The sequence below is a fragment of the Ipomoea triloba genome, chromosome 1 (genome assembly GCF_003576645.1).
Source record: "Ipomoea triloba cultivar NCNSP0323 chromosome 1, ASM357664v1".
Taxonomy (NCBI): domain Eukaryota; kingdom Viridiplantae; phylum Streptophyta; class Magnoliopsida; order Solanales; family Convolvulaceae; genus Ipomoea; species Ipomoea triloba.
This window is the reverse complement of record NC_044916.1, coordinates 1,676,858-1,701,288: the sequence shown is the minus strand read 5'-3', so window position 1 is coordinate 1,701,288 and position 24,431 is coordinate 1,676,858. Positions and strand designations below refer to the sequence as shown.

At 37.3% G+C, this 24,431-nt stretch overlaps 5 protein-coding genes, 1 long non-coding RNA gene and 1 other non-coding gene across 8 annotated transcripts in view; 4 read left to right on the top strand and 3 right to left on the bottom strand.

Moving 5' to 3' along the window:
* LOC116027221 (sterol 3-beta-glucosyltransferase UGT80B1) overlaps positions 1–24,431 on the bottom strand; it is a 713,221-nt gene that overhangs the window by 686,677 nt on the left and 2,113 nt on the right. For both annotated transcript variants that reach the window (XM_031268711.1, XM_031268717.1), the window contains exons 3-15: positions 23,818–23,902; positions 23,517–23,659; positions 23,125–23,195; positions 22,767–22,848; positions 22,484–22,585; positions 22,301–22,356; positions 21,929–21,963; positions 21,473–21,686; positions 20,866–21,081; positions 20,728–20,787; positions 20,568–20,607; positions 20,128–20,349; positions 19,971–20,020 (exon numbers count right to left, since the gene is read on the bottom strand). In XM_031268711.1, the coding sequence (XP_031124571.1) occupies positions 19,971–20,020; positions 20,128–20,349; positions 20,568–20,607; positions 20,728–20,787; positions 20,866–21,081; positions 21,473–21,686; positions 21,929–21,963; positions 22,301–22,356; positions 22,484–22,585; positions 22,767–22,848; positions 23,125–23,195; positions 23,517–23,659; positions 23,818–23,902 (1,376 nt within the window). The remainder of the gene's footprint in view (positions 1–19,970; positions 20,021–20,127; positions 20,350–20,567; positions 20,608–20,727; positions 20,788–20,865; positions 21,082–21,472; positions 21,687–21,928; positions 21,964–22,300; positions 22,357–22,483; positions 22,586–22,766; positions 22,849–23,124; positions 23,196–23,516; positions 23,660–23,817; positions 23,903–24,431) is intronic.
* Positions 45–1,835, top strand: LOC116027698 (60S ribosome subunit biogenesis protein NIP7 homolog). The gene is made up of 2 exons (XM_031269420.1): positions 45–170; positions 847–1,835. The coding sequence occupies exon 2, from the start codon at positions 900–902 to the stop codon at positions 1,461–1,463; it is 564 nt and encodes a 187-aa protein (XP_031125280.1). The 5' UTR covers positions 45–170; positions 847–899; the 3' UTR covers positions 1,464–1,835.
* On the bottom strand, positions 4,350–5,513 carry LOC116027915. Its single transcript, XR_004100022.1, has 3 exons — positions 5,100–5,513; positions 4,661–5,005; positions 4,350–4,555 (listed from the first exon to the last, which is right to left on the bottom strand). It is a non-coding gene; the product is annotated as an uncharacterized LOC116027915 (long non-coding RNA).
* LOC116027195 (protein RETICULATA-RELATED 1, chloroplastic-like) lies at positions 6,626–10,711 on the top strand. Its single transcript, XM_031268668.1, has 8 exons — positions 6,626–7,098; positions 7,446–7,610; positions 7,734–7,826; positions 7,897–8,012; positions 8,407–8,505; positions 8,958–9,263; positions 9,375–9,539; positions 10,050–10,711. Exons 1-8 carry the CDS (start codon positions 6,730–6,732, stop codon positions 10,339–10,341), a joined length of 1,605 nt encoding a protein of 534 aa, XP_031124528.1. The 5' UTR covers positions 6,626–6,729; the 3' UTR covers positions 10,342–10,711.
* LOC116027570 (pathogenesis-related thaumatin-like protein 3.5) lies at positions 11,746–14,446 on the top strand. Its single transcript, XM_031269273.1, has 3 exons — positions 11,746–11,839; positions 12,725–13,391; positions 14,044–14,446. Exons 1-3 carry the CDS (start codon positions 11,785–11,787, stop codon positions 14,186–14,188), a joined length of 867 nt encoding a protein of 288 aa, XP_031125133.1. The 5' UTR covers positions 11,746–11,784; the 3' UTR covers positions 14,189–14,446.
* Positions 15,383–18,161, top strand: LOC116027373 (patatin-like phospholipase domain-containing protein 2). Its single transcript, XM_031268959.1, has 7 exons — positions 15,383–15,983; positions 16,211–16,354; positions 16,994–17,066; positions 17,157–17,262; positions 17,341–17,437; positions 17,607–17,702; positions 17,789–18,161. Exons 1-7 carry the CDS (start codon positions 15,444–15,446, stop codon positions 17,942–17,944), a joined length of 1,212 nt encoding a protein of 403 aa, XP_031124819.1. The 5' UTR covers positions 15,383–15,443; the 3' UTR covers positions 17,945–18,161.
* Positions 19,300–19,371, bottom strand: TRNAE-UUC. Its single transcript has one exon. It is a non-coding gene; the product is annotated as a tRNA-Glu (tRNA).

Sequence of the window (24,431 nt, the reverse complement as noted above, 5' to 3'; positions counted from 1 at the left end):
CGACTGACAATTGCACTTTCATAATTTCTTGTGCTAGAATATATTAAAATAAAATCCGAATTTCTTTGAACCTAAAACCACAGGTGCGGAAGTATCATAAACCCTAAAACTCCAGAAAACCGTCCTCGCTCTCTCCAATTCAACACCATCTCTCTCTATTGCTCTTCGAGGTATGTGCCAATCTCTGTTGCTGAACTATTACTTGTTCATCAGACTTCAACTCCGCTTTCTAAGCGCCGCGATTTTCCCCCATTCTTTTCTCGTTTAAAGCTACTATTTTGCATTCAATATGCTGGACCAAGGGAGAATTTAGCACCAACCTTTTTTATGACTATTTTTTTTCCTAAATCTGCTAAGATTGGTTTGTTTCTTTGTGGAAATAGCTGAAATAGCAACTTGTTCTTGCCCAATTTGCTGGCACTTCTTCGTTCTTCGACATGCTTAAATTACTGCTCTGTTTTCTCTATAGAAAATGTATAGGCCCGTTTAGTAAATCGCTGTTAGCTAATTGAGTTACAGGTATGACTAGTTATAATATTAGATGATTGTAAAAAGGTGTTTGGTAAATTAACTGTTAGCTGATATCTGTTTTATCTGTTTGGTATAATTTTTTTCTTAAAAAACTAATTGAAAAAGTTGTTTTGTGTAACTTTTTGAATTTTAGTATCCTGTAGTTACAAAAAGTTGATTAACCAAACACATTTTTTAACAAGGCATACAGACATAGCTAATAGTGGTCAAATAAGCTAAAATTGACCAATAAGCTAATTATTTTATCAAACATGGCCAATTATGTGCTGCGTCTATAGCCTATTGGTGAGTATTGTTGTCAAATTTTCATGTCAGGTTTGAATAGAGTTCGGATCAGAGGAGGAAATATAAGGAGCTGTCAAGTGTCAATGAGGCCACTGGATGAGAATGAGACCACCCAAGTCTTTGAAAAGCTTTACAAATTTGTGGGCAACAACCTGAAGAACATTGTGGAAAGCCCCTCACATGAGGGCCCTGACCCAGCTCCAGGGCGGTATTGCTTCCGGCTCCAAACGAACCGAGTCTATTATGTTTCAGAATCCCTTGTCAAGAGAGCTACAAACATAAAGAGAGATAACCTGATCTCTCTTGGGACCCAAATTGGGAAATTCACCAAAGGTGGCAAGTTTCACCTTACGATCCAGTCATTGAGTTTGTTAGCTGCCCATGCTAAACACAAAGTTTGGCTAAAACCCACTTCTGAAATGAGCTTTTTGTATGGAAACAATGTTTTGAAAGGCGGGGTTGGGAGGATTACGGAGAATGTAAGTGAGCATGATGGGGTGGTGGTTTTCTCCATGTCTGATGTGCCACTGGGATTTGGCGTTGCTGCAAAGAGTACACAAGATTGTCGGAAGTTGGACCCTAATGGGATTGTGGTGTTGCACCAGGCTGATATTGGGGAGTACTTGAGAATGGAGGATGAACTTTGAGTCTTTGAGACTTTGACAATGAGTGGGGAACTGATAATTCTGGTCACATAGTGCTTTTTGAGTTATTATTTGAGCCTAATATCGGACCTGCGTTTACTCAAAGGATAAGTTATATTCACCAGTAGAATATACCTGCTTACATCTCGTTTTTTCAGCTTCAGATGCTTGGATCAATAGACTGTATGAAGAAACTGAACTTTTATTGTCCTGTAACTTAATATTATGGTTGTCAATAGTGCAGTTTGAACAATCTGTCAACACATTATTAATATGGTTGAAGCTGTGGTTAGGCTTTATTGCTTCCCACAACCTCTTGTACATTTTGTAATGGTGAATCCAAAATATTCCAAATGTACCAAATTGTTAACAGCCTACAGCAAATTGTGCACCCGAGTCCACCTTGTAAAGTGGAAGTGGACCCAGGTCCAAAATACAATTTACACACCTTGTAAAGTGGAAGTGGACCCGGGTCCAAAATACAATTTACATACTGAATGTTCAGTATGTAAATTGTGTACTTTGGACTTGGGTTCACAGAACAATTTGCCCACCTTGGGTTGTCTAAACATGCCAGGGGTATTTTCGTAATTTCATGATGTACTCACCATTCATCATCAAAATAAGCAGAGGTTATACTTTCCACAACATTGAAGGATTCATACATCCAATATGACAGCATACTAAAAGGCCACAATGACAGAACCTGATTCCATCCCCACACAAGAGGCCTCCTAATACTTTCTTCATCTTCTTCTTCTTCTGCATACCCAAAATCATTTATACTGTAATGCTCTTCCTGGACGCCATGGTTTGGACGACAGCAACCTTGGACCTCGTATCTGCAAACTGGGCAAGTGTTGTTGGTCTGCAGCCATGGAAGAATGCAGTCTGAATGGTAAAAATGTCTGCAAGGGAGCTCCATCACTTCCACCCCAACCTCAAACTCGTCCTTGCAGACAGGGCAGTTTGAGTTGCAGGCCATTATGTGTTCTGGGCTGATCTTCACCTTTGGCAGGGCTTCAATGGCGGATGAAGATGGTTCTGGTTCTGGTCCTGGGCTGTCATTATCGTTCTGATTCAATTCTTGAATCCTGCTGCCATTTTCGCCGGAGGGAGGAGAAGCCGTCGTATGCCAAGGTAGAGAAGGTACTGGATTCTGCTCGGTGCCTAAAATCTGTTTAAGAGTTGTTAGGATCAAGCGCTTACTACTCACGTGTCAAAAGCAATAGCTAGTAGCGAAGACTACCATCACATTTTTTAAGATAGATCGGGTGCTAGAATTGACCCTTAAAGCTTTAACGACTTCTGTCCAACAATTTCCAATCACTGGGTATTAGACATGACGGCCTCTTTACTTGCTCTGCCCAACAAGAGTTAATGCCATGTTTATTCTTGAATTTTTATTTTTATTTTTTAATATTGCTTTGGTGGGCATAGAGAAACCCAAATTTACTATTTGGTGATCGATGTGCATTATTAGTAAACTCTAGTGACTTGATCTGTACAAAAATCGTGCTTCAGGGACATATTCATCACTTTCGGGCCTAATTTTAGTTCATAGGGTTCAAACTCGAGACTTGTGCTATTCAATCCACACCTCATAATTAAGTAACATAACAAAATTATTTGTCAAGAACTAAATCTAAACAAAAGCATCAAATTAAAGTTAGAAAACTAAACTTGGTATCAACTCACATGTAAAAGGATCCGACCGGGATGTCCACGAAGATCTTCTTGCCTAATTATTGCAGGATCAAGAAACCTGATCCCAGGCCTATAAACATCAAATTGATGATCATTAATTTGGGCATGGCCAAAGCAATGGGGACATGAAACTTCTTCATATGGACTTGATGGTGAAGCAGTAGTCCTCATTGTTCTCTGGCATCGCCTGCACCAGTAGTAATGGTAGGTTATGGTTCTGGAAAAGAGACGAATCAGCTGAGACATGAAAGATGGAAGAACATCAAGAATGAGGATCGGAGTGGATTAGAAGTTGGTAGGGTTTTATAAAGATATAAAAAAAGCTAAGGCATATATATACGCATTATGCATGCATGCAATGGTTTCTTGAATTGGAAAGACAAAAGGTCAGGAGTTTGGGAGAATTATGGGAGAGAGATTCTGTCCTTGCAAATGAGTTGATCTCTTTTTGGCTAACTTTCTCTTTAAGACTGCATTCATGTCTCCTTGTGGCAAAAGTAAAGGATGAGTGATAAAGGATGAGAATCAATGAATCATTTTAGCTAACTTATTATGTACATACCCATACAAAACTAGCATTTTTTTTTAAATACACATACTATACACCAGCTATGGATGAAAAAATTAGAGAACTTCAAGATGAGAGTATTTTTTGAATTTATTTGAATATGATGATGCACAACATACCTGCTTAAAGCATCCCCAATTATGAAATGACAATTTTACCTTATTGTTCTCCATAACATTTATATCTCTTTTGTTGTTGTTTATTTGACTTGCCCTTTTTTCTTTATGTTTCCATAACAACAATAGTCATGTTTTTATTTCTTTTTTATTTTACACATAACAATAATAATAATAAATAAATAAATAAATAATTAAAAACTATAAAAATAATTTAAGAGTTAATAAATTAACATAATAAGTTTATACCTTATATTTCATTTTACATACAATCAGTTAAAAGTAAACAACTAATTTATCAAACACTTTTTTTTACAACCCGCTAATACTAGGGATGGCAACGGGGCGGGGCGGGGCGGGGAGTATACTCCCCGTCCCCGTCCCCAGCGCGGAATTGAAAAAATTCCCTATCCCCGGTCAATCCCATAGTCAAACGGTCAAACTAGTTCAATTTTTTAAAATAAAAAAAATTGAAATTCATAAGCCCTAATAGGTTAATTTAAAAACTATAGTTCTAAGAATTAACATTCAAGTATTTTTAATAACATACAAACTACAGAAATTCAAAATACAATCCAAAATAGCAAAAACAAACTAAAAAATGTCCACATCTCCAATGAACATGATTACATAAAAATACAATAACAATATAATAAAATCTTTCAATTATACATTTTTCAATCTTCACAATCTTCTTCCTCCATCTGCAGAAAGAGAACAAAATATTTAATTAATTGTTCAACTATTTCTTCAAGTTAATAATTTCAATCTCACAATACACGAATAGTTATAAATTTTAATATATATACCTCCATGTCTTCAACTCTTCAAGTTCATCTGGACTCATCCAGAATCATCATAGTATATTAGTAGTTAATTCAATGTGATTGCATTCAACAAATCACAGATTGAAAAATAGAGAAATTAAAGGTGCAGTGGATCTATTTATTTGTATTGAGTATCTTATAATAGTGATTTTGCCTTTTAATGTAAGGCTAACTATATAGGCATATCTAACAGACAACTTTAGGCAACAAATCAAAACCAAATGTGAGAATAAGATTTAAAACCATACATGAGCTTTTCTTACTGTTTGTATTTCTTATTTGATTTCTTTTCATATCTCCATTTGTTGACTTTGTATCTCCCAATGCCTGCAATCAAATATACCATACGCATGTTTAATTGTTATGTCAACAAAAAAATCGTAATGATAAAGCATAAACACTTAAACATTTAATACCATACCTGCAAGCCTGTAGTTGTGACCGTCGACCGGGGAAGCTGTGGTAGAGGAGGCAGTGGTGACCGGCGGAGCTGTGGTGGAGGAGGCAGTGGCGACCGCCGAAACTACGGTAGAGGCGGCTAGAGCTTTGGAGGCTGTGGCTGGAGGAGATGATGGTCTGATGGAGGATTGGAGATTTGGAGGCAGTGACTGGAGCAGTGGAGTTGTGACAGGCGACCGTCGAAGGTGTGGTGGAGCCGTGGAGGAGGCAGTGGCGACTGGATAAGCTGCGGTGGAGGCGGCTGGACCTTGAGTGACCGGTGATGGACTGATTGTCTGATGGAGGAATGGAGGATTGAAGTGAATGGAAGCAGTGGCTGGAGTAGTGCTGCAATGGGCTTGGCGAGAGGGAATGGAGGCAGTGGCTGGACTGTCTGATTATGATAGAGGATTAGGGTTACTCCTAATATATATATATATATATATATTTTTTTTTTAATATTCGGGGACGGGACGGGTAACCCCGTCCCCGTCCCCGTCCCCGTTTCAAACGGGGGCGGGGATACCCATCGGGGACGGGACACATTGCCATCCCTAGTTAATATTATAAGCTGGTCAAATCAGCTAATTCAATCAACTATCAACTATCAGCTAACAACTTAATTAATTACACTTATCAGCCATTAGCTATCAATCATTTACTAAACACCCACATAATGTGGACCCAGGTCCACCTTGCAAGGTGGACCTGGGTCCAAAACTACGTCGTTTTTGTCTTTTTTTTTTTTTTTTTTTAAATTAGTAAACATATTGCTGAATCTTCTTAAAAAAAAAAAAACATATTGCTGAATATAGAGTTGTCCAAAAATGTGTGAATGTAGAGTATAGAAATCGTGAATGTAGATTTATGATTGTGTGAATGTAGAGTTGCCCATAAATGTGTGAATGTGGAGGTTTCAAATTGTGAATATGGAATATAGAAATCGTGAATATAGAGTTATGCATGTGTGAATCTGTAATAGAGTTAAGAAGTTCTAGCAACTTGTAGCCCTGTAATGTGTGAATGTGGAATTCTCGAGTTGTGAATATAGAGTATATGACCTGTGAATATAGAGTTTTGAAGGTGTGAATGCATAACAGTGGTAATATAGTTACTAAACATATAATCCTGTAATGTGTGAATGTGGAGTTTACAAATTGTGAATGTAGAGTATAGTGTATGTGAATGTAAAGTATATGATATGTGAATGTAGACCCAGGTCCACCTTGCAAGGTGGACCTGAGTCCACGGCATAACAACCCCATAATTTAAATGTTGCTTTGGACCAATCTCCACAGTCCAAGATGGATCCTGGTCCATAGTATATCAATTGATTATTATTGGATCTCAATGAGCTGGGTTTATGCAACTTGGGCCAACCATCAACAACGCCCAAGAACATAGCCCAAACGGCCCAATTTCAATCCGAGTTAACTCGTGTAATTCGCCGGTTGAACTCGGACGGCCAAATCCTTCTTCGTCCCCGTCATCAAAAAGTTCAAAACCTCAAACTCCTTCCTCACCTCTAATTTCCTTCTCTTTCTCCTCTCTCTCAGCTCGACAGAGAGAGAAAACCAGAGAAGAGAAAATTATCCAAAAGAAATTTCTCGAAAATGTCTCATTCAGTGTTCCAAGCAGTTCAAATCATGCCTATGCATACTCAGACTTCCAAAAGCTTGCCGTCGTCTTCGTTCCTGAAGCCGTTATTGCCGCCCGCGGCGCCGGTGGTGGCCGGAAAGCTCAGGAAATCCTGTTTGATTAAGGCTTCGTCCGCCGTGGTTGACGGCGATGGCATTGCAGCTCTGGAGCGCTGCTTTCAGGCGTCGCCGTCGCTGGATTCTCCGTCCTCGTCATCGTCGACAGGCTCGCCGGCCATGTACGCGCCGGTTATGAAGGGAGGGAAATACGGCTCCCTCGGTGCAGTTACTTTGGAGAAATCGAAGCTTGATATGTCGCAGAAACAAACCAAGTCCAGCCCTGAGGTTTGTACTCAATCAACAAATTTGAGATTTTATGTTTTATTTCTTCTTTGCGATTGGTTTCATTTCACAGAATTCAATAGAAATTAGTGACTTCACCTCAGAAGTAGCAAGCGTTTCTTCTGTACCTCAAGTAATCTTTAATAGGAAATATTCTGTGTTTCATTAGTTTTACTGATTTCAGTTTCTAGCAAGTGCTTGGGAAACAAACACAGGTTAATGATAATTTTTAACTTACAAATAAAGAGATTAATTATATAAATTATTCTTGGGAAAGCCTGGCTCCCTCCTAATACTAGAAATGACATCTGTTTTGCTGAACTGTTTGCATATAATTTGCTAAATGGCAGCTTGCAACTGGAGGAGGAGGTGGAGATATTGGAAAGAATATTTTTCATGGTGGTGGTGATGGGGGTGATGATGATGGAGATGACGATGATTACATGGATGATTTTGATGATGATGATGAGGGAGGTGAAGGCGGACTCTTTAGGAGACGAATGATTCTTCAAGAGGTAACTCATTTTTCCAAGATTTTCAATTAAAATCAAGCGTTGTATAGTATCTTCCTTAAAGATTTCAGGTCTTTTAGATATATCAATGCAGTTGAACTAATAGTCATTTTCATTGTTTTCCAGCTTTTTGACCGAAAATTTGTTGATGCGGTGCTGAATGAGTGGCAGAGGACCATGATGGATTTACCTGCTGGACTTAGGCAAGCATATGAGATGGTAAAGTGTCTATTTTTTGTAGTTTAATGACATCAACCTGTTTCGTGATTATGATGTTGATTGCACCCAGGGCCTTGTCAGCTCTGCACAAATGGTGAAATTTTTGGCTATAAATGCCAGGCCTACTACAGCTAGGTTCATTTCTCGCTCACTTCCTCAAGGACTATCAAGGGGGTTCATTGGCAGGTAATAGGCACTTCCATATTGTGTAAAATAATGCAGAATTTTTTTCTTTGCCTCACCTCCTCTGGTGATGAGGGAAACAGGCCTTTTTGTAGGATTAGTTGGGATTGATCACTATGTTAATATTCTTGCATAATGATACAATTTACTACTTTTATTCTCTAGAATTCGTTTTTGCATATTTAGAAGTTGCTTAGCTCTTGATATTAATACTGGCATACAAGTTGATTTTAATTTTCTTTAAAGTTTCCTAGATTAAGAATTTAAGATAACTGATCAAAACTTTTTCTATTTATATATTGTTCTTCCATTAGCCATCAACTGCTAATCTTCATACTTACTTGGATATCTTTCAGCCTTTTCCTGATATTTCCTCAATTGGTTCTGAACTATACAGGATGATTGCAGATCCTGCATTCTTGTACAAGCTTCTTCTTGAGCAAGCAGCCACAATTGGGTGCTCGGTTTGGTGGGAGGTGAAAAACCGCAAAGAGAGGTATCATTTTTGCTTTACTTGTGTTGCAGGAAGTAAAAGGCTTACACTTTTACTTAAAAGGCTAATAATTTTGGCCCCTTCGTCCCTCACTTTTAAAACTTGCAAATGTCACCCCTAACTTGCAAAAATGTTGCAATTTCTGTTCCTTGATAGACAGAACCTTCTAATGCTTTTATATGGACATTTAAGTACTTCCATTTCTTTCTTCCTGGCGGCAGAATCCTAACATGTTAGAGGGTTCCATCCGCTGTGGATTGAAATTGCAACACTTTTGAAAAATTGGGGGGGACATTTGAAACATTTGTAAGTGATAATCGAAACAACTAGTAGCATATACTTGGGGGACCACAAAATCTTTTTTCCCCAAAAATAAAAAAGAAAATAGCACACTTAATGTTTGCCTAAAATATTATTGATTTCATTAATATTGTTGCTTATCTATCTTATTTTAGGATAAAGAAAGAATGGGATCTTGCCCTAGTTAATGTGCTCACTGTAACAGCCTGCAATGCTATTGTTGTGTGGTCACTTGCTCCTTGTCGTTCATATGGAAGTACTTTCCGCTTTGATCTGGAAAACACGTTGCAAAAGCTTCCGAATAATATCTTTGAAAAGAGTTATCCACTAAGAGAATTTGATTTACAGAAGAGACTCCAATCATTCTTTTACAAGGCTGCAAAGTTGTGTATGGTTGGATTAACTGCAGGAGCTGCACAAGGTGCAATATCAAATTTTGCTGCCAGTAAAAAAGAGGGAAGGTGTGCATTAATGGACAATATTTACTTTCTCATCCCTAGTTTGGATAAATAAATAAGCCTCTCAAATGCTTTTCTTATGTCTAAATGTTTGGCGACAATTGCTTTTGCTAGATTATCTGTGAGTATTCCATCGGTGAGTACCAATGCACTTGGTTATGGGGCCTTCCTTGGTCTATATGCAAACCTGCGTTATCAGTTGTTGTGTGGCTTTGATCGAGCTATGATAGGCTACTTTGATGTTATCGGAGTTGCTCTCTTCTTTGGAACTGCCCTGAGGTATGTATTTATCGAAGTACTAGATCAATGTGGAACACTACCCTATAATTTTAAGTCTTTCTAGCTTTATCTGATTATACAAGTTAGAAGAAGAAAGTGGAAAAATTCACCCCCACCCCCTCTCTCCTAGAAAGATGTAAGAAATATTTGCCTGATCATAGAGAAGGATTAATTTAGAGTGTATCTGAAATAATTACTTTGTCAACAAAAAAAAACTATATCGGATCTATCCACACATCAGAAAATGTGAAAATTATCACTTAACAACCAAGAAACCCAAAGGTTAATGCACATACAACTTATGGAAGTGTGAAACACTGGAACAGTTTTTATATGCAAAGGCGGTGTTTTTTGTAGTATCTGTGGAGAGGTGATCTCATAAATTCTTAGCCCATCCTGGAAATTTTGTTGAGTGACATACTCTCCTTACTAATTGAGGGATGAAATTGTCATTAGCAACATTGACCTTATCTCTGCAATTTAACAATTGTTTAACTCCATTCAATACAGGGTTTTGAATGTTCAAGTAGGAGAGTCATCAAGGCTGGCTTGGCTTGGTGTTGAGGCCGATCCTCTAGCTCATTCGGATGATCTCTTGAAGGCGGCTTACAATAGACCATCCCAGGGCAGTGATCACCTTTCTTCAAACTGGTTTATATCCAAGAACAACATTGTTTCAGGGCTCGGGCTTCTCGGGATCAAACAGGGTGAAAGTGACTCGACCAGAGAGGGCGAAGCAGCACCTCCAAAGACCAGGAGAAAAAGAATAGTTAAGAAAAAAGTGACAACTAGCCGAACATAGTTAGCAGCTACTACGCAGTATAGCTGATCAGCTGTTCAGTTTTTCTCACCTGATAAATCGTATGAGGATTCGTTGCTTGATGATCACCCAGAAGAGAATACCCGAAATTCCTTTGACGAAATGATCCAACAATAACTGGGATGATCAACTGTAACTATATGTGGAGAGCTTTTCATTCTTTTATTTACCTAAAAATTTTCCTCATTTCTTGTTCTGTCCTATTATGAGTTCTAATGAAGTGAGATTTTAGATGAACTGTCAGACCATTCTGATTAAAGAAGTCTCTTTGGCCAGCTTTCTTCCTTGGTGAACCTGTTCATCTTAAACTGTTCTCTGAGGATCATTGATAAACAACATGTGTTTGCAGTTCTTTGTGTCTTTTCAAGTTATTCCTAGCACAGTATAAAGTGTAAGACCCATCTCCCTTTTCATAAAATTATTATTAACCCATTAATCATCATTATAATAATAGTATACTACTAGGATGAGTTAATTCTAGTGTTAGTTCTCAACCATAGTGACATTCTTACATCTAGTTTTACATCTTTAATTTGACTATATTATATTCGATGTCAAATTTCTAGTTATAATGTTTCAAATTGAAAGGGCATATGACTAAATGTGAAAATGTAGCCATAGTTCCGAGTTAAAATTGATTATGATAATATTAGTTATTTCAATTATATGACTATTGACAGAAAACCGTGTAATATTCCTCATCGACGTTGCAATTACATTAGCTTGGACGACAACTCCCCCTTGTGGGAGGGAAAAAGAATACAGTTAACTAAATTATTATATCGTGAACCACTAACACATAAGTTCATTTTCAATGTACAACAAGTTCCTTTTTTAGTATATTGCATATTTGTTTTTAGTATACTACTTCAAAATGAACTTAGAATATTAAAAATGAACGTTTATTAGTTTGATTCACCTTATAATATGGATTACGGTCCACTATATAATTTGTCCAGTTAGACACTCAATATGGTAGTGTCGGTTGTACACGAAAAGAATGATATCTGACAAATGGGAGCTCGTATTTCCGGAGTGTCTTGTGAACGCAAAGTGTTGTCTACTTTTATGTGTTTGATTTTCATTACCATTCTGATTCCAATATTTGAACCAAACACACTATTGATATGGAGTGAAAATTTGAGACAAGTAGTATTTTCTAACATATTCTAGAGAAGCAAATCTGATACTATGAAGTAAAATTTCGAGACAAAATATTAGGGAGTAATTTTTTTTGAATAAAATACTAGTATTAATTGTACTAAAAGGGAGAGGATACAAGGTTGTGAGGAATACAAAGTAAGGTATTATCACTTGATTGGTGAAGAAGAAAGGAAGCCTCTGCATGCATTCTTTCACTTCACTTTACTCTTCACTCACCCTTATAAACCCACTCTTAACATTCACTTCATTACGTACAATTCAATGGCTTCCACTGCATTTCCAAAGCTCTTCCTTCTTTTGCTTGCTATTGCTTCAGGTACACACTTTATGCCTCTCTTCTATCATCATTTCTATTATGTAGTGGTGTCGAAATAGTTATAAGAGCATCCACAACAGTGCACTTTGCATGGTTTTGGAATAGTAATAAATTGAGTAGGTAGTTTTTGGCTGACGAGAAGCATAGTTTTTGGCCAATTTTTTCTGCTGCAAAACAAGGTTTTTTGAAGAAGACAAAAAAGCCTTGGAATAGTGCATTTAAGCACACTTTGCGCCCCGAACAAGCGCGTCAGAGTGACCGCCATTCTAACTAGTAGGCGTTGCTTTTTTTTTTTTTTTTGCTTCTCTTTTTTTCTTCCATTATTTTCTCTCCCACCTCACTACCTAAAGGATATGTAAAAACTCAACAGATGTGGATGTTCTAAAAATACGACTTCATTAAATGGCAACATATGTACACGTACTTTAAGTAATGAGCTCTGAATTGAGTAATATTGTACTTACACGTGCTTTTAATGTTATTATCAAGGTATGTTTCAAATGGAGTATGTTTCGATTGATAAAAAATAAATAAACTACAAGTTTTATTCTCTGCCTCGTTGTCGGACTTTTGCCATGCTTGCCAATTCCCTCCTAGTTTTTTCTAAATCAAATATACTCGTTGTGTAAAACCTCTACGTAAAAGTATACTCTTGTTTTATGGAGAAATTATTTCGAAAAGTTGTACTTTGTGTTTTACTAAAAAATACATAGGTAGAGTACAACTCGTAAAATATAAGGTTCAACTTTAAAAAACGCAGTATTGTAACTTACGGGATTTTTTTAAAATTATTGTGTCAAATTAAAGTCATAACTCATAAGCCACTCCATATGATGCATTTGTAAATTTTTTACATTGTTTTTTACATGTTTTATATATGGACAGGAGTAAAATTGTCAAAGTGTACAAATATCACCATTATAAACAATTGCAAAGAGACGGTATGGCCTGGAATAACCACCAACAACAACGACAGCGGCGACGGTTTCGCGCTAAAACCGGGCCAATCCGCCGTGTTCGCCGCTCCGTCCGGCTGGAACGGCCGGATATGGGGCCGGACCGGCTGCAATTTCGACAAAAGCAACGGGAGCAGCACCCCCTGCCAAACCGGCAGCTGCGGCGGCGCTCTAAAGTGCTCGGGAACCGGCCAGCCGCCGGCGTCGATCGCCGATTTCACTCTCGGCGAGACCGATTTCTACGACGTTAGCCTCGTGGACGGCTTCAATTTGCCGATCGTGGTGAAGCCGGTTAACGGCAAGGGGAACTGCAGCGCCGTCGGATGCGATAAGGACTTGCGGGAGAATTGCCCGTCCGAGCTGGCCTTGAAGTCCGGCGGGAAGACGGTGGCGTGCCGGAGCGCGTGCAACGTGTTCGACACGGACGAGTATTGCTGTCGCGGCGCGTTCGGTAGGCCGGCGTCGTGCTTGCCTACTAACTATTCCAAGAGCTTCAAGGCCGCGTGCCCTATTGCTTACAGCTTCGCCTTTGATGATCCTACCAGTGTTGTCACTTGCTCTGCTACTGATTATGTTGTGTCGTTTTGTTCATCCAGGTATCAATTTCTATACACACACATATTTATAGTAGAGTTCAAGTGTGGATGTATGTGAACGTCAGCACTATATATACGGATATATACCACTCAGGTTAGAAAATGTATCATACAAATATGCACAATTGAATGGTGCATTTTATAATATTGAGTGGTGTGAATCGCACTGTTCATACGTTAAGACGCGTCCACACTTGAACAAATTTATATATACACAATAACTTCTATTAGAAAAAATTCATGATTTTCAATCAGAAATGACTTTCCAGACTATTTTAGGGATTGGAATATTTCCGATCCCTATCACGACTACTCTACTAACAAAAGTAGTCATAAAAAATTTGGTCCGTCTAGTGACTCGAGTCGTCAATCTATTTTCCTAATTTTCAACTCTCGGTGATTCAAGAGCTAAAAAATCATATGATTGTTGGCAACAATGACCATTTGGCTATGTTTCTATTTCCACAATGTCGGTTTAGGTCCTTCCTCAACCAATACTAGTCCCGACCAAGTATTTTCTGGTATAATCAGCTAGAACGTGATTGTTATTATCTAAAAATACTATATAGTAATAAAAATAGGTTACTTATAGGTTAATTACATATTATATCGGTTTTGTTTATTAGTATTTTTCTTCTTTTTTTTGCTGCAGAAATCATACACAGTGCACATTCCATGATAAGAATGTATCCTGCAGTAGTGAAGCAAAAGGGATGGCACCATTCTTCAAACCATGGCAGATGTTGTTGGCGGTTGCTCTTCCGACCACAGTGATCAACCTCGGAGTTCTGCTCTGACATTAAATTCTGTACAGTTTCAGATTGTTGGACGAGTTATGGATTATGTTTTCTTCTGTTACATTTATTTTGATTATATAGTTTTTTTTTTTTTTGTGACAATTCATCTCATTTGATTATTGTCTTTTGTAATTGTGTTCATTAGATGGCATTAGAGAACCGAAATCGAGTTTGTTACTATAAGTTAGGTCACGTTAGAAGCATTTGATCTTTGATCTACACTCTCTTTGCATGATTGATGAGGTTTTCCAATTTTTAGTTACTCTTCTTAATAAGATTTTATAGTATTTGCAAAAAAAAAAAAAAAAAAAGATTTTATAGTAATTTTTGAATACTACTGACTCTGTTACACTGCAGTATCTGTTCATAACTATTTTCTTTTCTTATAGGAGAACAAAGTCAATATCACGAGAGAACAATTTGGTGTTATTGGACTACAAGATCCTTGACTTTTAGTAATTTAGTTCTTAATTAATTAAAATAAAATTTAACGGGTTGTAAGATTGTTATACCAGTCAAATGATCTAGATATTAGGTCCACGAGTACAATTATTTCCAAACACATTTAATTTGGAATCAGCCACGGAATTAGGTGTCGTCACTAATAATAACCACTTCACCAATCATACATCAATAGCTTGCACGTTGCGTAATCGATTTGAGTGTACTTCCAATTGGAAGATCTCTAGTATAAATAGATCTCTCTAATTGTCTCAAGTACACACTATCTACAAGAATTATTGTGTAGTGTACAATAATTCACGTATCCTCAAAGCAAAATTACACTATCAAAACCTTTGAGACTTAGTGTAGTGATTCATCGTCTGACTTGACGTCACGATTTAAAATGACATTGTGAGCATGGCTACAAGTCCCACAGTAAATATGAAGAGTTTAAGATTAATCTAGCGAAGCACTATCAAAAGCCTATACCAATGAACACTAGTATTGATTGTATTAAATGCACTTCTTACATCTATAGTATTGAATACAATTATGCATACTACTAATTGTATCTTGTACGATTCGCCCGGTAAGTTTTACGAAATGCCTAAACGGCTAAACGGTTACTCAATTAGAATAGTACGGCGTCGTATGAGTAAGCTTACATAAAATTCATCGCCGAAATGAAACAGAATTATACTTCCTTTTTTTTTTTTGAAAATAGAATTATACTTCCTTAGTTGTTTTCAAAAAAAAAATAAAAATACTTCCTTAGTTCCTTTCTTCTTCCTAACCAACTGCCAAAGAATCCATGGCTTCGCTCTCTTCTCTCGTCCTCTCAAACCCTCGCCCTCTCCGCCCTCTGCCTAACCCTAATCGCAACCTCCGCCTCGCTTTCCCGCTCCGCACAACCACCGCGCTCAAATTCTCAGCCAAAGCCAACTCCAAACCACCGCCGCCGCCGCCGCCGTCCACGGCGGAGGAGAAGAAGTCGTTTGCGGTGGCGACCGGCGAGCTCTTCATTGGCCTAGCTTCGCGGATTCTGAAGCGCCAAGGCGTCGGTAGTACTGAAATAATTAATGCGGAGGAAGGTGAGGAGCGAGTGACGATGTTTAAGGATGATTCGGAGAGGGAGAGCTATTTATGGAAGAAGAGGAAGGAGGGGATTGCGACGGTGGTGGAGGACCCGGTCCAGCCGGAGGTTCTGTGGGAGCAGAGTGTGAAGGATGTAGAAGCCGAGCGGAGGCGAAAGGCGGTTACTAGTCCCGGGTTTAGCTTCTCCGCCGCCGGACTCTTGTTTCCGTACCATCTCGGTGTATCTCAGTTCCTAATTGAGAAAGGATACATCAAGGTATTTAGATATCGCTTCGATTTTCCTTGTCGTTCATTTGTAATCTCTGTTTGATTCCTAAATTTTATTATCACAAACTCTTAGTCTGCATCAGTTTGATTAATTCCGGTGAGAACTATGCTGCAAAACCAGTATCTAGAAATTTTACTACTACAAAAGCATAGATTATCATAATTATATTTAGTTGCATTTAGCTCGTTCATAACAATACGTTTTTTTTGAACCAGGACACAACGCCCTTAGCTGGTTCATCTGCTGGAGCTATTGTTTGTGCGACAATAGCATCTGGATCCAGTATGCAAGAAGCATTACAAGCAACTAAAGAATTGGCTAAAGATTGCCGGCTTAAGGGAACTGCATTTCGCCTCGGGGTATACATGCTTTAATGTTGAAACAATATGTATATGAATCTAAATACATTCATCTTTTTGTTTACATCATTTACATGTTTTTGCTGTCTTATTTGTTGAAAATTTGATTGATTGGTTTGCTCAAGTGCTATCTATAAGTCTTAATTACGTAAAACAGTATATTTCTTAGAGACATAGCCATAGAGGTGTCTTGAAAGTTTACTATCTAGAGACAACAATGCACCGACTTCCTTTGGTTCATTTCATATATACGTATACATGTGAATATATGTTACTCCATATCTTATATACAAATTTTTTACTCTTTCTTCCTCAATAAAAACCAAGTATTGATCTTAAATTGGGACATTGGGTGTATATAAGAGCCAAGCATTGCGGCATCTTCAAGGGTTGGCTTATTTCCATTCAATGAGTATCTTTACTTGAAAGTGTAATTATTTGCTGCAGTCCACCTACTTTACGTGTAAGAATTTGAACAAAAAAATAATTGGGAAGCATTGTCGCTAGGGACTAAAGCATATAGGTGCACTGCTCAAGATATCATTCTGTTGCTGCCAAAGCTTAAACTTTATTATAGGTTATCTTTTGGTAAACAAATCACAATGACGCAATCTAATACATGATTATTTTCTACACCAGGCTGTTCTCAGAAATATTTTAATTGAAACTTTGCCAGATGACATCCATATTAGGTCTAATGGAAGAGTTCGTAGTAAGTCTAAATTATTTTCCCTCCTGGACTTTTCCTACAAGTTTGACTTGTCCTTCTTGCCTAGTGTTGATAGCATTGCCTTCATTGTAGTTGCCGTAACAGAGATTCTTTGGAGGCCAAGAGGTTTGCTCGTTGATCAGTTTGATTCTAAGGAGGACCTCATAAATGCTGTCATTACATCTTCTTTTATTCCTGGGTACACACCTCCCCTTGCTACTTCAGCTATTGTGTTTGTTTATTGCATAATTTGAACTATAAATGCTATTTAGTGCAGATATCTTGCACCAAGGCCTGTCACAATGTTCCGAAATCGAGTTTGCATTGATGGGGGTTTGACATTATTTATGCCACCAACTTCTGCTCCTGAAACGGTATTTTATTTGTTTTTATTCGTATTCTGCAAAATCAGAGTTGTCCCATCTATAATTTGCAATATCATCAGTAGAAGCGCAACAGAAGTTTCTATCCTCCTTTCCTTTCATTAATTGATGTCTATCAAACTCCTTGAAGCAATTTACAACTGTTACTTTTATTTCTCAGGTACGTGTTTGTGCTTTTCCAGCAAGCAGGCTGGGATTGCGGGGAATTGGAATTAGTCCTGACTGCAATCCTGAAAATAGGGCAACATCCCGACAGGTAATCATTGAAGACGTTTCCTAACATCTACAGGTGAATTCTTATCCTGTTGGGCTTGTATGATCTTCTTTCTTCAAACATTTCAGCTCTTCAACTGGGCACTTGAGCCAGCAGAAGATGATATCCTCGATATGCTCTTCGAGCTTGGGTATGCAGATGCAGCTGTTTGGTCAGAACAAAACCCAGTGGAGAATTTAGTTCAAGATCACAGTTCTGGTTTAGAAAATAGCGTTGAACAATAGCTCGTCAACCAGGTAAATGTAGTTTTAGATTGGACAAGAAGGAGATGCCTGAGCGCTCTCCCCTCCATGAATATGGGGTTGTGTTATAGAAAGTAACTTCATTAACATTTTGTATAGTATAGGTAAAATGCTGCCAAAAATCCCAGAACTGGGAGCCAGAGATAGTGTCATTGACTGAAAATATGAAACTTAATACAGGTCCCTTTTTTCTTTTTTATTTTAGTCCAAACTTTTTACAATGTACAGAGTATAATTTTGAAGTTTTCAAAACTTTTTATTCTAAGCTCTACACGTTGATTTTTTGAAAGTTTCAAATGGAATGACTAGATAGATCGAGATTGATACGACAAGTTTATAATTTCTTCAAGAAAATGAGTTTTATAAACTATGCTAAGCATATGATAATCAATAAAAAAGTATTATTGTATTTAACTATTTCAAATAATGCTTGATCAAGAGAGTAATAGTTCAAAAAGTTTGTTTCACCTACTTGCTTAACGTACTAGTTTATGAGTGAGTCACCTAATAGCTTGATGACTCATCTATTTTGTAGTTTATCACCAATTAGGCTAACATTATCCGTTAAATATTCTCACACTTTTAAAAGTGAGTTATACCTCTCAACATCATCAAATTTGTAATCTACTCTCAAACTTTAAAAAATGATCACACTTCCATATCACATTATAATTTAAAAATAAAATAAAGAAAGTAAAAAATAATTGCCACATGTTACCATACAATAATCTTTTTTGTACTTCGCTTGCAGTACACATAAACAACAACAAAATAAATAAATAAATATTTTCCACTTGTGTAACCACATCAGTTTGCAAGCGCTATCCTTTCAAAGATAAAGTTATTCTAAACTCTAGTGGACACCTTGTACTAACCAAACTACTAGTTTGAACATACACCTCAACTGCATAGTTTGTCCACTTAAATAACCTTTGCACACGAAGTATGAATGTGCATTAATGGAAAATGTTTTCTTCTCATATAATTTTTCTTTCATGATGTGACTTTCATTCATTGCATGCTTATGAATTAGATAACTTTCATAATTAATTCAAAAAATTACTCCAAAAAATTATTCTGTAATTATCAATTAAATATCATATTATACGAAAAAAAGATTAGAAAATAAATTTTAAAAGGGTATGTAACAATGTAACATTACTCTATATCCATTTTAACGTTAAAAGCTTTTATTTTGCATAACTTGTGATGAAGAGTATTCACCACAGTATTAAATATTTAATTGTTTAGTATTTCAGAATAAATTACTGGAATGAACAACAGATCTGATTATATATTATATTAATCTAGAATTCAAGACAGACAAGTAAAAAGAGTTCCGTTGCCGGGAATCGAACCCGGGTCTCCTGGGTGAAAGCCAGATATCCTAACCGCTGGACGACAACGGAAGGACGTGAAGTTATTGAAACTGAATCATCTGGTTCTTCATAAATTTCTCCTGTCAACATATCCCAAAGAATCCTCCCACAAGAGAGCCTTGTGACATCCATATTCTTATTACCTATAGCATCTAGTAATGAAAATCCAAACAACTATTGGTGCTAGAAAAATCTCATTTTCTTTTTTCTTACGACGAAAATCCACATTTGTGTCCTTTAACATTTTTCAAGAATGAACTCAAATGTATAATTGATTTGAAGCTTTAAAAGCACAGGAAAGCCAAATTTTGATTCTCCGATTAGGAGAACATTTTTGTCATCCACTTGCCAACTAGGTTGAAAGAAAACTAGAAATAAAGAAACGAAAAACACACAAATATTGTTTACTAGTTTCTTTTTAGAAACACGGAAACGCTAATCCTTGAGAGTTTCCATGCAGCATAGCTTGCCAATACTTGATTTCAGTAGCAGCCTAAGCTGATGAGGCAATGCAGTTTATCCATCTCAACTAAAAGCCTGAGGCAATGCAGTTTATCCATCTCAACTAAAAGCCTAAGCTGATAGTTGGATTGCACATTTATGTTTATATATTATATGTTCAATACTCAGAATAGCTAAGCTCTTCCTTCAAGTTCTGCACTGCTTCTGATACTCCATCCTGTCAACATATGAGGCAATGCAAGTTCAGCTCAGCTGTTTATAACAATCTCACATCCAACATCAGCAAAAACCACACCACTGCAAAGATTTACGACTCACAAGTACCTCGGTAGATAGCGCTGTAGCGACCTGTAATGCGCGTGCTTTAACTTGAGGAGAAAGCGCGTGATTTATGGCCTTTGCGAGCATTTTGGCCGCTTCTGTGACATGGAAATCGTCGTCTGTGTCTGGTACCAAGTGCTCTCTTTTCAGCGGCTCTGCAGCAACGCCAAGCCAAAACATCCTCTCCGCCCAATAGAACTGATCCAGCATGAATGGACATATGACCTACCAGAGTAAATAAATGAATTAACTGTATGTCCCCAAGAAATTTGAAGGACTGTCATTCTTCTAAACTAAGTTTTGGAAATCAAGAGTCTGTGTTTCATGAAATACTTGGGAGTAGAAAGTATATGGAGTTTCGTTAGATCAGAAACCGAGCTCGGGAGTAGGGTAAGGGAGGAATTGAATGGAAGAATGAAAGAGAGCAGGTTGGCAAAACGAACCTGAGGAATTCCTGCCTGTAGTGCAGCAGCAGTGGATCCACTGGTGATATTTGAGGCCAAAGATTTCGAGGAAATATGTAAATCAAAGGTTTGCGGGAAATAGAAGCAGCGGGGGATGGGGAGGGTAAAGAAAATAATACTCCGTACTAATAATTCTCACCTTCCCCCATGATGGATTGCAGCAGCACATCTTGGAAACAGCCAGTTGTATGGCACAGAACTACATACAAAAGCAAATCTCACTCTTGGCTCTCCAGTCCCACGTTGAATGAAACTTTGCAGTGTCAAACAAACTTACCTGGCTAAAGAAAAGAGACGGCTGCTGAAAAGAAAAAATCCATCCTCATTGCATGGTGTTTGTTCTGAGCCAGAAGATGCTTCCTGAGCATACATTTTGATTGCATCATCTAAAGGTTTATAGCCTGCTGACAACAGAATAAATCTGTGGCTCGTGATCTCCATAACATGTCCAAGTACCCGTAGAAATGCTCGAGGGTCCTTCAGAAAACCCATGCTGTGAGAAGGAAGCATGACAGTCTATGACAAGAAATCAGATGATAAAATGATAAGCAAGAGTCACCTGAATTCAGATAAAGAGGTAGGATCCAAGTGTATAACGATAAATACGTCTAAGCCATATACAGATAATTTCTGGGCCTTCAGACTTTACACGTTTTATACAAAATGAGGCAAATACAAATAAATTCCATGCAACTATATTCCCTTTTCTTTCCCTTTTTTTCCCTTAAAAAAAATAAAAATTAAGCACTGAATTAAGAATATACATACATGATAAACTCAAGTATGAAACAGCTTTCAAAAGGGAAGACTTAGAGATGCTTTTACTAGAGCGTACATAATTAAGACAAAAATGGAACAGAATATACTAAAAAGTAGATATTCACCTTCCAACAGAACTGAGACTAATGAAAATAGGCGGCTCTTGTCCTGAAGTACCAAGGAAATACTGCAATCTAGTGTGAACTGAACACAACTCATTTTTTTCATTTAACTCTCTAGGAGCTGATGCAGATACTTCCGCACAATTGTTGCAAGAGAATTGCCATTCAAGGGGGAGAAACCAAAAGCCACAAACTCGAACTTTTGATGGCCAGTAAGCTGTTATGTGAAAACATAAGTGAAATTCACAAAAAATATTCCCCTTCTACACTAATTGGTTTTTTTTTTTTTTTTTTTTTTTTTTGGGGGGGGGGGGGGGGGCGTAAATTTGGGGGGAGCTCTCCAAACACCTATTGCTCCATTCACAAGGCTCAAATGACCTTGCTTAAGGGAAATCAAGCAAGCAAATGATACACAAGAATCTACAACAGATTTTCAGAGAAATTCCGTTGCAATCATACCAGGGCACTCCACAACTTCTTTGCTAAATCCATACCTGTCACCAAAGCAAAGTAGTGAATTACACCACAGGAGTGGGAAGATATGAATTAAGAAGCCACTGGTAACACAAATTTTTGTTATTTCAAATATATTAAAACACAATTCAAGAACCTCTTTTTATGTCACTGTATTAAAAAAAAAGGATGTAAATACCCACAAATAACACAAGTTTGAACAGATTATAAAAATCCTTAACAGCTTCAATCAGAGAATGCTAAACAAAGGAGATTCTGAGGACTTAAAAAGACTGACCAAATTCAGAATTATAAGATAACATGTATCCAATTGCAGCATTGGAAAATGCACAATTCTTTTCAGGGTAGTTAACTTACAATAGCAATGGAGAAGGTGGTCTGTAATGCCATGTTGGAAGACCTGTTACTGGATCCTGGATCCAAATAAAGACAGTTTCAAACAGCAGTAACATAATAAAGAACCAGTAATGCGACTACACAGCACAGTGCAATCTATTTCATCTATAAACAAAATCAGAAAAAACTTTCATTGATTCTGACCGTAAAAGGCAACGCACTCAGCTTTAGGTCAAAACTTCTCCATGATCCCCATTCCTCAGTAAAAAGTGGCCACATCCAGTGGATAACATCTTTCCAACCAACCTACAATAAACAAATATACAAAATGAATTAAATCAACTATGCTCTCATTTGATTTGTGAACAGAACAAGAACAAGAGATGCCCTTCCTTGGTGGGATAAAATAAGTAGAGCACATCATGTGATATATGAAGAGAACATCAGGAACTAATGCAGCCATAAACAACAGCAATTTATCTTGTACCTTGTCAACAGGGGCTTCCTGGAGATACTTATACAGATGTGGGAGCTCTCTCTTAAATTGCCGTTCAAATGAAGCAGGGGCACTATGTTGCAAGATATGCAAGAGTTAGAAGTAAGAAAAGCAAAATATTTTACTTGAATTTTCCACCAATAGACCAAATTAACCATCTGAAACACAACAGGAATTTCAAAAAAAAAATAAACCTTGCCATGTTAAAATATGTGTGAGAAAGAATTATCTAGGAGACAATAGCACAAAAAATGGGAAGGACTTAAAGATCCTTCACTTTTAAAAAAGAAAAAGGTTCAAGCGAGAACTAAAAGTATTATGCAAGATCATATAACATCTTATGGATCACCTGTAAGGAACAACATAAGGAGCAGCAACAACACAACGAACATTAAAAAGCTCTGCAAGACTCCAACCTTCCTGGACCACAATGGAGGCATCATAATTTTCAGAACGTCAAGAGCTTAACAATATTTTAATGTTTGTTTTGTGCTTCTTTTTTATGTATACTGTAACTGCAACTACTATTTAAAAGGTTAACTTAGATTACTTGGCATAAAATTTGCCCCACACATATCATTGAAACTGCCTCACTTACCGTCCTTGTAATTAAGGCAATCTATACCCCTAACGAACTTTCTCACCTTATGGAGAGATAATGACAGGTTATAAAAGTTAGTCCAATAAAAGGAAACCCTGAAAGTTTGTGAAAACACATATACATGTTGGCTAAGAAGTTACCAATGCGAAGAAATTGATGGCAATGAGATCATTGTGCATGCTAGAGCCATCTCCAAATATGTCCTCAATAATTGAAATACATTCTTGTCTATTTTTTCTTGTAAGTTCCTTTTTGTGGAGAGAGAAGGGTTCTTCTGCAGAACCTGATAAAAGAAAATCATTTTCTCAGTAAAGTCATTTTTTTTTTAAATCGTCAGTAAAGTCATAATCAAGTGATAGTTTTCAAATAAAAACAGAAACATTAGTTAAAGATAGAATAAGGAGATTAGGATAGCAGGATAGGGCCGATAGGTTATGATACCATGATGTTGTAAAGGAGAAAGAACAGGTGGTGTTGAAACTGGAATGTACATAACTCCCTTTGCTTCCAAATGCATTCTCAAATTCTATACATAAGTGGAAAAGAAATCAGAACAAAGAAATTGTAGTTGATAAAAGCTCAAATTACATTTCAGACGATAAACAGACTTAGTGATAAGAAGTTCCACGAGGGATTAACTATACTTTTTCTCTTTCATGCAAAACTATTGTTCAAAAGATCAACAGCATGCATTTTCTTAGAACAGCTAATCATTTGGGAGGGGAAATATCATGACCCCACATGCACATTGACTCATCTATGCCAATTTCATAATAGTTCCCCTCCATAACCATATGAATTCAATCTCAAGCTCTAAAGATATTCACGAGAGGAGATTTAATTTCTCTTGAGATGCATGGATATCTAACAAGAACTTTCAAAATCAAGCTAACATCTAGAGCATAGCTATTACAGATAGATTAAAAAATTTTGGATTAAGGGTTTTTTCGGACCTTCAAAGGACATAGCCTTTTTTGTTGGTATTGAGAAAAAACCAAAAAACCAAGAAGAATTTTATAACACACACACCCCCCCCCCCCCCCCCCCCCCCCCCC